Here is a 12564-nt window from a genome sequence, read left to right on the forward strand (position 1 = left end):
CAGATCTCTGATTACCGTAAATAGCTGTGTAAAAGCCCACATTAAGTTTAAGCATCACAAACGGTGAACACCGTTTGTTTGCTGCTAACTACAAAATACCGACTAATATGTCACAAAAGTTGCACAATAAATCTGAATTTCATTGCCAGCTTTGAGGTGACGTGATAATCCCAGTGCTTGTGTTGTCTTTATTAAAAGTGGCTAAACCATTCAGAAAGCAGAAGTAGCATCACCAGCACAAATCATAAACACCACCAAAATAAAAACTATTGCATCTCCATTAATGCAATCTATGGTAACTTAGAGATAATTTTGCAAAGAATTCTAATTGTGGTACATTAAGCATGAAATCAACTCTCCCATCAGCTCTGGAGACGGAGATAACTGATCAGAAAGGCAATGATTCAGAAGGGGAGATTTATGGGTTTCAGTTAAATCACATGAATGACTCACTTATGCAGCTCCATAACATTATCTGTATAGCTCGTTAAGAACCTACTGAGGCCAATTAAAGTAGGCCACCTGGAAACTTCCAGTCAGTCTCCAGGGGCGGGATTCTCCCATCGGGCGGCTAAGTGCCGACGCCAGAGTAAAAATAGGAGTGTTTTACTCCGGCGTCGGCGCCCGTTCCGGGATCCCATTCTGTGGCCCAGAGGGACTTACGCCGCTCCAGGCACCGCGGAGTCCGCGCATGCGCAGTTGGGCCAGCGCCAACTAGCGCATGCACAGTGGCCTTCTTCCCCGCGCCGGCCCCGACGCCAAATGGCGCAGGGCTACAGGAGCCGGCGTGGAGGAAAGGAGGCCCCCAGCCAGAGAGGCTAGCCCGCCGATCGGTGGGCCCCCAATTGTGGGCCAGGCCACTACAGAGGCCCCCCCCCCCCCCCCCCCCCCCCCCCCCCAAGAGTCGGCCCACCGCAGGGCGCCCCCGGACCCTTCAACGCCGAGGTCCTGCCAGCGCAGATGATGTTAGTACGGCGCCGGTGGGTCTCAGCTTTTCATGATGGCTGCTAGGCCAATCCAGGCTGGAGAATCGGTGCGCCAGCCTCGGCCGGAGAGTCGGCGCATGCCCCGACCGGCGCTGCGCCGACCACGCCGGCGCCGATTCGCCACACTGTGGAGAATTGCATCCCAGAGGCGTGGCACGATTCGCAAGGCGCCGATTCTCCGACCCGGCCGGTGGGGGGGGGGGGGATGTTGGAGAATTCCGCCCTAGGTTCCTGCAAGTGGCAGGGGCCAGTTTAGGTGCCGGGAGGCAGCAGCCTGGTGGCAGACCCAGGATCGCCAGGCCAGGCTGGAAGTCCACCACGCGTGCATGGTGCAAGAGTAGCTGCAAGCCGGTCTGCAGAGAGGATTCATCACCACGCCCCCGCCACTACAGTGTGGCTAGAAGATCCATTAGTTGAAAGGTGTTGGAAAAATAACCCTCTCCCTTTACACCGGGCTCGATCTACCAACCACGTTGCGCCAGAAAGGCAGTGTGGCCGATAGATACTGGGAGATCCTGCTTTTGGGGATCGCATTAGATCTCGTAAGACATTGTGATCTGAATTCTGTCCATTGTGGGTGGGAACAGTATTTGGCAAATCTGCATATTAGAGCGGGACAGCTAGTCTCAATCTAATATGCGCTCCCCTGATCTACCCAGGCCTTGGGATCTAACCCCTTCGCCTTGGAGATCTTGGGCGGGCACCATTCGGTGCTGTTTTCCACAAGCGGGGACCTGACAGAGTAGCACTCATGGGGTCTCCCATGGGATCAGAGGCCCTGAGGTGCTTGCCCTCTGGTGCCAGGCTAGCATTTTTCCCGTGGCAGGGATTGTGCCCGGGGGGTGTCCTGCGTGTGTGAGCTGCGGTGCATGCCCCCCTCCCCCCGAGGACTCCCTTACAGTGGGGGCTTAGGGGGTTTGGTGGCCATGCCAGGGGCAGAGAGATCGGGACGCTATTTAAAAATAGTGTCCCGCTCTTCTTGCACTGAGGAGTTCCGGCACGCAGAGCTCCTCAGTGCAGGAAATGGGACAAAGTGTGGCCTCGACAGGGCGTTCCCTGCTGAGGCCCTGAATTGAAATGGAATCCCAATAAATAGCGTGGTCTTTCTCGGCGCTACGAATGCCGGGAAACACCCAGCTAAACATGCTCATCACGGGACTTTGTTCCAATTTGCTTAGATCGCACCCACCCTCTTTTGTGGTCCTCTGCTGCTTTCAAGCTGGAATATCCTTGATGGCCCTCGTGCTTTGTGAGCCCACCTGCCATCTTTAATTGAGTGTCTGTCACCAGGCCAATTGGAGGGCATGCATCCTTCCCCACTCCAAGAAATACCAGCCGGCTTTCTTATCTTTAACAAGGCTTTTGATGTGCATGATTGACTGCTCATAACGTGGGGGAGGGCAGCCCTTCCGACCCCAAACCAGTCTCATCCAAAATGGCTGATGGCTGGAACAGGGTTGTTATGTTGACCAATTGCGATATTTCCGAGGCCCACCCATCTCTCTTCCCAACATTTGGAGAGGCAAAAAGCCTGCCCTGAGCCTTCTAAGGAGATATTAGGCAGAAGTTCAAAAGCTTGGACAAAAAGTTTCATTTTAAAGAACATCGTAAAGTAGGAAAATGAGCTGGACAGCCATAGAGGTTTAGGAAAGAATTCCCAAAGCTTAGGGCCTAGACAGATGAAGGCAGGATAGCTAATGGGAATTGATTGAAATTGGAGATGCTCTAGAGTCAGAATTAGAAGAATGCAGTTATCTCAAAAAGTTGTAGGGCTGTTGGAGATTACAGAAATAGGGAGGGGTGAGGCCAAGGGGGTATTTGAAAAGCAAAGTGAGAATTTCAAAATCCCGATGATGCTTAACTGGGAGTCATTGTAGATCTGTGAGAACAAGGACGATTTGTAAATCTGATTTGGTGCGAGTCAGAACACAGGCAGCAATGTTTTGGATGAATGGGAAGAGAATGTGGGATGCCAATCAGGAGTTCATTTGGATAGTCTAAAGCTAACAGAGGGATGGATGGATGACTATTTCAAGAGAAGCGCTCAGGCAGCAGTGGAGTCAGGAGGCCCAACAGTGGTGATCTTAGTAACAGCATGGACACATGGTTAGAAGCCTATCTCAGGTTCAAATATGATACCACATGCTGATTCAGCTTCAGACAGTTGCCAGGGATGGAGTTTGTGGCTAATTAGCAAAGTTTATGGCGGGGATTAAAGACAATGGACGGGATTCTCCGTCGCCCGACGCCGAAATCGGGATCGCCGATTGGGCGGAGAATGGATTCCGACGCCGGAATTGGGGCCAGCGGCGGTTTGATGCTGGTCCGCCATACTCCACCCCTTCCAAACTGCCAGCATCTTGACACACGTCGCGCACCGTTTCAACACCGTTGCGCGTCATCAGCTGGCCCACCCACAATGCTCCGCCCCCGATATGCCACAGCGTGGGCCACATGTGGTCCTGAGCGTGCAGGAACCTGGCATGCCGGCTGTGGACTGTGTCCAGCGCTGCCACACTCGGCCGGGATCCATGCCGCTGGCCGTCAGGCTGGGGGGACTGGTGTGGGGTGGCCAGGGGAGTTGCAGTTGGTGGGTTTGGTTCGCACACAGCCAGCACCATGTGGTACGACCAGTGCAGGTTGTCAGCTATGCAAATGCACAGCCCGGAACCTGGCCATTTTCCAGCCGTATTTGCCGCGGTCTGTGGGAGCTTGTCGCTGCCAGTGCTTCTCCCTCCCCAGTATCGGAATCGGTGAGGGTTTCACGCTGATTTTCCGGTCGTGAAGGTCCACACATGCTCCACTGGCATCAGCATTTTGTCTCCCAAACGGAAAATCCAGCCCAATGTGTTCAGTTTGTACAACATTAAACTGGAGTAAATTTCTCCTCAGATAAGCAGTCTGATAATTTAGAGACAGTGGAGTCAAGAGAGCTGTTGGTGAGGTAGAGCTGGGTACTGTTAACTGACATGTGGATTCTTCAGTTGTGTCTTTGAATTGTCATTGAGGAGCAACATGTAGATGTGAAGCAACAGTGCCAACCACTGTGGTACCATGCCGTAATGAGGCAGGATTTGTTTATGATCCCATAGTAAAAACATCCCTATGTAGCAGTGATCATAACATGATTGAATTTCACGTTTATTTTGATGGAGAGATTGGGTCTAAGACTAGTGATTTAGACTAGTCAGAGTAGGAATGTCAGGATAGATAGGATGAATGCGTGGCTCGAGAGATGGTGAAAGAGGGAGGGATTCAAATTAATGGGGCATTGGAACCAGTTCTGGGGGAGGTGGGACCAGTACAAACTGGACGGTCTGCACCTGGAAAGGACTGGAAATGATGTCTTGGGGGGCTGTTTGCTAGAGCTGTTGGGGAGGGTTTAAACTAATGTGGCAGGGGGATGGGAACCAATGCAGAAAGTCAGAAGCTAGTAAAACAGGGACAGAAACAAAAGGAAGTAAGGGGGAAAGTGTAAGGCAAAGAAGCCAGTCAAAAATCAAAAAGGGTGACAGTACAAGGGACAGTGACTAAGGGGAGCTCAGTGAATAGGCCCAGTAATACTAAAAGGAATAAAACGGGAAGTAAAAACGTAAATAATAAGCGATGCGGCAGGTTGTTATATGAAGATATGGGTTCAACGACAAGGAAAATTAGGAGAAAAGTTAAGAGGAAATATAACTTAGGAGAGGTTACTGATCGAGGTGTTAAGATTCAAAACAGAGGTATAAAAGCCAACATAAGTGTACTTTACCTGAATGCTCGTCGTATTCAGAATAAGGTAAATGAGTTGATGGCGCAAATCATCGTGAATGGCTATGATTTAGTGGCCATTACTGAAACATGTTTAAAGGATGGTCAAGACTGGGAGTTAAACATACAAGGGTACCAAACTATTCGGAAGGACAGAGTGGATGGTAAGGGATGTGGTATAGCTCTATTATTTAAGGATGACATCCGGGCAATAGTAAGGGATGACATCGGGGCTATGGAGGATAAGGTTGAATCCATTTGGGTGGAAATCAGGAATAGTAAGGTGAAAAGTCATTGATAGGAGTAGTCTATAGGCCACCAAATAGTAACATTATGGTGGGGCAGACAATAAACAAAGAAATAACTGATGCATGTAGAAATAGTACAGCAGTTATCATGGGGGATTTTAATCTACATGTCGATTGGTTTAACCAGGTCGGTCAAGGCAGCCTTGAGGAGGAGTTTATAGAATGTATCTGCTGTAGTTTCCTAGAACAGTATGTAATGGAAACTACGAGGGAACAAGCGGTCCTAGATATGGTCCTGTGTAATGAGATAGGATTGATTAATGATCTCATAGTTAGGGATCCTCTAGGAAGGAGCAATCACAATATGGTGGAATTTAAAATACAGATGGAGGGTGAGAAGGTAAAATCAAACACTCTTGTTTTGTGCTTAAACAAAAGAGATTACAATGGGATGAGAGAAGAGCTAGCTAAGGTAGACTGGGAGCAAAGACTTTATGGTGAAACAGTTGAGGAACAAGGGAGAGCCTTCCAAGCAATTTTTCACAGTGCTCAGCAAAGGTTTATACCAACAAAAAGGAAGGATGGTAGAAAGAGGGAAAATCGACCATGGATATCTAAGGAAATGAGGGAGAATATCAAATTGAAGGAAAAAGCACACAAAGTGGCAAAGATTAGTGGGAGACTAGAGGACTGGGAAATCTTTAGGGGGTAACAGAAAGCTACTAAAAAAGCGATAATGAAGAGTAAGATAGATTAAACTTGCTCAGAATATAAAAACAGATGGTAAAGGTTTCTACAAATATATAAAACAAAAAAAGAGTGGCTAAGGTAAATATTGATCCTTTCGAGGATGAGAAGGGAGATTTAATAATGGAAAGTAAGGAAATGGCTGAGGAACTGAACAGGGTTTTTTGGTCGGTCTTCACAGTGGAAGACACAAATAACATGCCAGTGACTGATAGAAATGAGGCTATGACTGGTGAGGACCTTGAGGTGATTGTTATCACTAAGGAGGTATTGATGGGCAAGCTAATGGGGCTAAAGGTAGACAAGTCTCCTGGCCCTGATGGAATGCATCCCAGAGTGCTAAAAGAGATGACTAGGGAAATTGCAAATGCACTAGTGATAATTTACCAAAATTCACTAGATTCTGGGGTGGTCCCGGCGGATTGGAATTTGGCAAACGTGATACCACTGTTTAAAAAAGGATAGAGGCAGAAAGCGGGTAATTATAGGCCAGTGAGCTTAACTTCGATAGTAGGGAAGAAATAGCGAGGCATCTGGATGGACATTGTCCCATTGGGCAGACGTAGCATGGCTTCATAAAGGGCAGATCGTGCCTAACTAATTTAGTGGAATTTTTTGAGGACATTACCAGTGCGGTAGATAATGGGGAGCCAATGGATGTGGTATATCTGGAATTCCAGAACAGAAGATAAAGATGCATGGCATTAAGGTTAAAGTAGCAGCATGAATAGAGGATTGGTTAATTAATAGAAAGCAACGGGTGAGGATTAATGGGTGTTTCTCTGGTTAGCAATCAGTAGCCAGTGGTGTCTCTCAGGGATCAGTGTTGGGCCCACAATTGTTCACAATTTACATCAATGATTTGGAGTTGGGGACCGAGTGCAATGTGTCCGAGTTTGCAGACGACACTAAGATGAGGGGTAAAGGAAAAAGTGCAGAGGATACCGGAAGTCTGCAGAGGGATTTGGATAGGTTAAGTAAATGGGCTAGGGTCTAGCAGATGGAATACAATGTTGAGAAATGTGAGGTTATCCATTTTGGTAGGAATAACAGCAAAAGGGATTATTATTTAAATGATAAAATATTAAAACATGCTGCTGTGCAGAGACCTGGGTGTGCTGGTGCATGAGTCGCAAAAAGTTGGTTTACAGGTGATTAAAAAGACAAATGGAATTTTGTCCTTCATTGCTAGATGGATGGAGTTTAAGACTAGGGAGGTTATGTTGCAATTGTGTAAGGTGTTAGTGAGGCCACACCTGGAGTATTGTGTTCGGTTTTGGTCTCCTTACCTGAGAAAGGACATACTGGCACTGGAGGGTGTGCAGAGGCGATTCACTAGGTTAATCCCAGAGCTGAAGGGATTGGATTACGAGGAGAGGTTGAGTAGACTGGGACTGTACTCGTTGGAATTTAGAAGGATGAGGGGGCATCTTATAGAAACATATAAAATTATGAAGGGAATAGATAGGATGGATGCGGGCAGGTTGTTTCCACTGGCGGGTGAAAGCAGAACTAGGGGGCACAGCCTCAAAATAAGTGGAAGTAGATTTCGGACTGAGTTTAGGAGGAACTTATTCACCCAAAGGGTTGTGAATCTATGGAATTCCTTGCCCAGTGATGCAGTTGAGACTCCTTCATTAAATGTTTTTAAGATAGAGATACATAGTTTTTTGAAGAATAAAGGGATTAAGGGTTATGGTGTTCGGGCCGGAAAGTGGAGCTGAATCCACAAGAGATCAGCCATGATCTCATTGATGGCGGAGCAGGCACGAGGGGTCAGATGGCCTACTCCTCCTAGTTCTTATAAAGGCAGTTGTATGTTTGGGAAGACATAGCTGGCTAAAATGAACTGGGAAATTAGTTTAAGACAGTAGAGATGCAGTGGATGACATTTGAGGAGATATTTCATAACATTCAATAAAGATACAGTCCAGTCCAAAAGAAAGACTCTAGGAGAAGGACGCACATTTGTGGCTAACTAAGGAAATTAAAGATAGTATTAAATTGAAAGAAAATGCGTACATTCTGTGAGGATTAATGGCATGTCAGAAGATTGGATCAAATGTAAACAGCAAAGAACGACTAAAAATAGATAAGGAGGGCAAAATGAGAGCATGATAGAAATATAAAGATTAGATAGATAGTAAGAGTTTCTACAGGTATTTAAAAAGGAAACAAATAACTGAAGTGGGTGTTGGTCCTCTAAAGCCCAAGGCTGGGGAATTCATAATGGGAAATATGGAACTGGCAAAAGTGTTGAAGAGATATTTTGTGTCTATCTTCACTGAAGAAGACACAAATAGCACCCCAGAAATAATTGTAAATAAGAGGTGAAAGAGAGGGAAATATTTAAAATCTTTACAATCACCAGGGAAAGGGTACTGAGACGATTATTAGAACGAAAAGCTGGCAAGTCCCCTGGGTCCTGATGTACTTCATCCTCGGGTCTTAAAAGAAGTGGTTTCTGAAATAATAGCTGCAACGGTTTTCATTTTCCAAAATTTCATTGACTCTGGAAAGGTCCCACCAGATTGCAAATTAATGAATGTAGCTCCTCCATTCAAGAAAGCGGGGAGATAGAAAACAGGAAATTACAGGCCAGTCAGTCTAACATTTGTCATAGGAAAATTGCTGGAATCTATTATTAAGGAGGGTATACTAGGGTGCGTAGAAAATCTTCATCAAGCGGAGTCAACAGGATTTTGGGAAAGGGAAGTTCTTTCAGGAACCAACAAGCAAAGTGGATGAAGGAGATGGTGTACAGATCAACCATAACCTTATCAAATGACAGGGCAGGCTCATGGGGCCGAATGGCTCCCAATTCATATGTTTGTTTATAATTTACATTTCCTACCACTTCTATGTGACACACCCTTTATGGCTTTAATGGAGTTACACGTAGGTTTTCTTTACATAGACTTTTTTTATTCATTCATGGAATGTGGGCATCGCTGGCTCGGCCAGCATTTATTGCTCATCACTAATTGCCCTTGTTCGGAGGGCATTTAAGAATCAACCATATTTCTGTTGGTCAGGAGTCACATGTAGGCCAGACCAGGTAAGGATGCCAGGTTTCCTTAAGGACAGGAGTGAACCAGATGGGTTTTCTTGGATATCAGCAATGGTTAGTGGTCATCACTGGATTTTTCAATTCCAAATTTTTATTGGGATCATGATGACAGAGACCCGAATAAGGCAGAAAGTTAAATAAAAAGAATAACATTGAGTAAAGTTGCCTGTAAATCATCTCAACATATGTTTCAGTTCGACAAACAACAATCTCCTGTGTAAAGTACCTGGGAGAGTGTTCTCCTAAGGTTGAAGATTTGTGCTTTGTGGCCGGAATGTTCTTGCTCCAACAGCATTTGCTTCAGCTGCTCCCTTTCTATTGCTACTGTGTTGAAGGCAGACTTTAAAAGACAGTGTACTGTGAAAAAAATAGCAAAAGCACAAAATAGGTATAGTTTTATTGAGCTGATTGCTTATCAATTGTTACTGCCCTACTAATTTTCATGGAATTTCAGTCCTTGCATAACATTTGATGAAGGCAGTGTCATTGCCATGGAACATGTCTAATCCGTCATGATTCCTCTTCATGAAGAACATAACTGGCAGGGCCATTGGTTGAAGAAAATTTAACTGAATAGTTTCTGAGTTGGAGGCAGCCAAAAGTAAAGATTTATCTCACTGCACAGAATTTCCCAAGACAAAATCGGAACTAAATGGCATTTTCTACTATTTCATTACATTTTTTTCAATCCAAGAACAGATGCACTTAGGGTTTGCTTTTGCTCAAAATGGCTGGTCAACAAATCTTGGACAATAAAGATTAACCCCAGGATTTAACCATTCTGAAAGTGAATATCTTCCAGCTCTGCTGTTTCACAATTCTTTCCAAGTAAAATGTAAATATTGTAATCTTGTTATATTTTACCATATTACAGTAAGGCTTTTGCTCAAAAGATTCAACTAGTTTCCAATTTTTCAAGGATCTTTTGCTGATGACTGCTAGTAGTATTTGTCTATTCATCCTTCTCACCAATAGCCTGTGCAACTATACTGATAAAATTTTTAATCCAGGTTTGCAATGCATTATTTAAATACGTAATTGCGGGGTTATATTTGCTTTTAATATTTAAACTTTAATCTTGGCCAACACAGTTTAAGGTTTGTAACAATTTCCATGGATTTAGAAGAAATGCCTTCTTAAATAAAAGTGCAAGAGATGTTAAAGAAACCATCCATCCATGTAAAACCCACATAATCAAATGGGAGCAACAAGAATTTAAAGACTTTAATTGAGGCAACTTATTCAAATATTAATACATATTTTATATGACTCAAAGTTTTAATTTTCCTAACATTAGCAATTAATCTATTATTTTTAGCCTAGTTCACTGGGGTTGCAGTGTGGCATTTTCCATATTTTTATTTTTGATCTTCGGTTATACATGGCATGGAAGATTTGGCACAGTGGTTAGCACTGTTGCCTCACAGCGCCAGGGATCCACCCGGGTTCAATTCCAGCCTTGGAAGACTGTGTGGAATTTGCACATTCTTCTAGTGTCTGTGCGGGTTTCCTCTGGATGCTCAGTCCAAAAGATAAGCAGGTTAGGTGGATTGGCCATGGTAAATTGACCCTTCGTGTCCAAACGGTTAGATGGGGTTACAGGCTTATGGGGAAAGGATGGGGAAGTGGGCCTAGGTAGGGTGCTCTTTCAGAGGGTCAGTGCTGATCGATGGGCTGAATGTCCTCCTTCTGCACTGTAGAGATTTGATGATCTAGTAACTTTTGTTTCATTTCACTTTGTTTGTGAATATGCTGACAATTTTCTTTAGTGAGGGGAAAAATGTGTGCCGTTGAATTGTAAATAATATTCAAATGTGTGTACACACCCATAGGATCCTTTGAAATACTTAGTTTATGCTTTTTAGGGCAAAACATTATCCATTTCCAAAATATTTTGTAAAATTAAAAGCTGGTAGAAAACAATAATTGCCAATGTGGAACCTTATTGCAATGCTCTATTGAATTAATCCACGTTCCTAGCAGGACAGAAAATGCTACATTGTATCACCAAGAGATATGTATCCTTTGAGTTCATTACTGTCACAGGTTAGATCAGCATTTTGTTCTTTCATTGGCTAAGCTGGATTGAAATTCACCTTCTATTACTTCAAATCACAAAACTGTTTCACCAACGTATAATAAACGGATTAGATAACATTGGTAAAAGTAATACCTCAATCATGTTTATTTTGGTAACCTGAAACAAATTCATCACTTTTTCATTCAGTTCAAGATGCTGCAATGCAGATAAGATAGAATAATCTGTCACGGTTCAATTATTTTAATACATTTATTTTGCCATAGACAGAATGAATTGTCCCATCTTGGCCAGACGCGTTGATGGTCAATTGACTCTAAACAGAATTACCAATTTGGTAATAAACCACTTCTAAGAATTCAAATACCTTTCTGTGCAATTTGACAAAACTCTTCTTGAAGTTTAATATAATCCGCAGCAGAATCAGGGGAGTCTGCAAGTGGACTTGGCTGTATTGGATATTCACCAATGTCAGCAGATAGGTTAGGATTTGAAGAGTGCAAACGAAGTGGAGACATAGTGGCATTGGCAGGAACCTGCAAGTGTAAAGAAATCAACTTAGTAATGCCTACAGCATCACTTTCCATAAAAGACAAAAATAATTATTATTTTATTTTATCATATCTTTGCATACAGTTTTCCCTTTGTAAAATAGTGGGGAGCTTATGGAAGGATTCTCGGCTGATTATCAATCGGCCGAAGCACCTTATAAATGCTCCTGCCGTGGCCAGCAGGTCTCAGTATGAGACTTGAACCCAAAGCTTCTGGCCCAGGGATAGGGATGCTATCAATGTTCCATAAGGTCTATAAATTATAAATATAAAATTCTATCCACAATCTAGTAATATGTATTTGATTGATTTTGTAACCACAGTAGTCTTTAAAAATGTATTTAGGTATCACTTAATAGTCTGGGACAGAAGTGTTCAATCTTTTACAGCAGTGGGTCAGATCCATCACAATCAAAAGTGAGCTACTTGCAACAAAATCATTTCCAAGACGGACAGAAATATGATTACGTGGCATTTCCAATATATTTTGTTCTTCTTGGGAACTGTCAGACTGTGCAACTTCCATCTTCCTTTCTTTATCCTACACTTCATTCTATCGATCTCCATATTCCCTCACCACCATCTCTCTTACTCCACTTTCAAGAATTCATTCACCATCTCCCAGTAGGGAATTACAGAGCAGAGGATTGGCTAAACAGCAATATAGTTCTATTTACAGACATGTGTCCCATAATGAATCCCATGGGGTGTATGCACTATGAATTAAATTTACTGCCTCTCCTTCAATCATTTTCTATCTTTCGTCTCTCTTTCCCATTTCCATCCTTTTCTCCCATCCATTTCTCTCAAAAGTTTTCCATCACACATACTCCCTTCTTCCACATTGCTTTCACACTACTCGATTGACATTTGTCAAACTATGACGCTACTTCTTCCTCTTTTCTTTGCGGTTATATTAATTTTAACAATTCCTAAAATTCTGGCTATTGCGTTTTGGAAATAAAACAGACCAAAGGAAAAGCAAAATACTGCGAATGCTGGAAATCTGAAAGAAAAACAGAAAACTAGAAAATACTCAGCAGTTCAAGCAACATCTGGGGAAGAGAAACAGAGTTAACATTTTAGATACCATTGCACAGCATTCTTGTGGAAGCACAGTTGTCTGCCAGTACACCACCTACTCCCAAAGCACAAATCTCCTATTTAGTTT

General features: G+C 43.6%; 1 protein-coding gene across 6 annotated transcripts in view; it reads right to left on the bottom strand.

Moving 5' to 3' along the window:
• osbpl6 (oxysterol binding protein-like 6) overlaps positions 1-12564 on the bottom strand; it is a 302726-nt gene that overhangs the window by 95671 nt on the left and 194491 nt on the right. For 5 of the 6 annotated variants that reach the window (XM_038789305.1, XM_038789300.1, XM_038789303.1 and 2 more), the window contains 2 exons: positions 11210-11378; positions 9031-9161 (listed from right to left, as the gene is read on the bottom strand). In XM_038789305.1, coding sequence (XP_038645233.1) covers positions 9031-9161; positions 11210-11378 — 300 coding nt within the window. The remainder of the gene's footprint in view (positions 1-9030; positions 9162-11209; positions 11379-12564) is intronic. The other variant, XM_038789304.1, reaches the window with a different exon arrangement.

This window comes from Scyliorhinus canicula, chromosome 2 (assembly GCF_902713615.1).
Source record: "Scyliorhinus canicula chromosome 2, sScyCan1.1, whole genome shotgun sequence".
Lineage (NCBI taxonomy): Eukaryota > Metazoa > Chordata > Chondrichthyes > Carcharhiniformes > Scyliorhinidae > Scyliorhinus > Scyliorhinus canicula.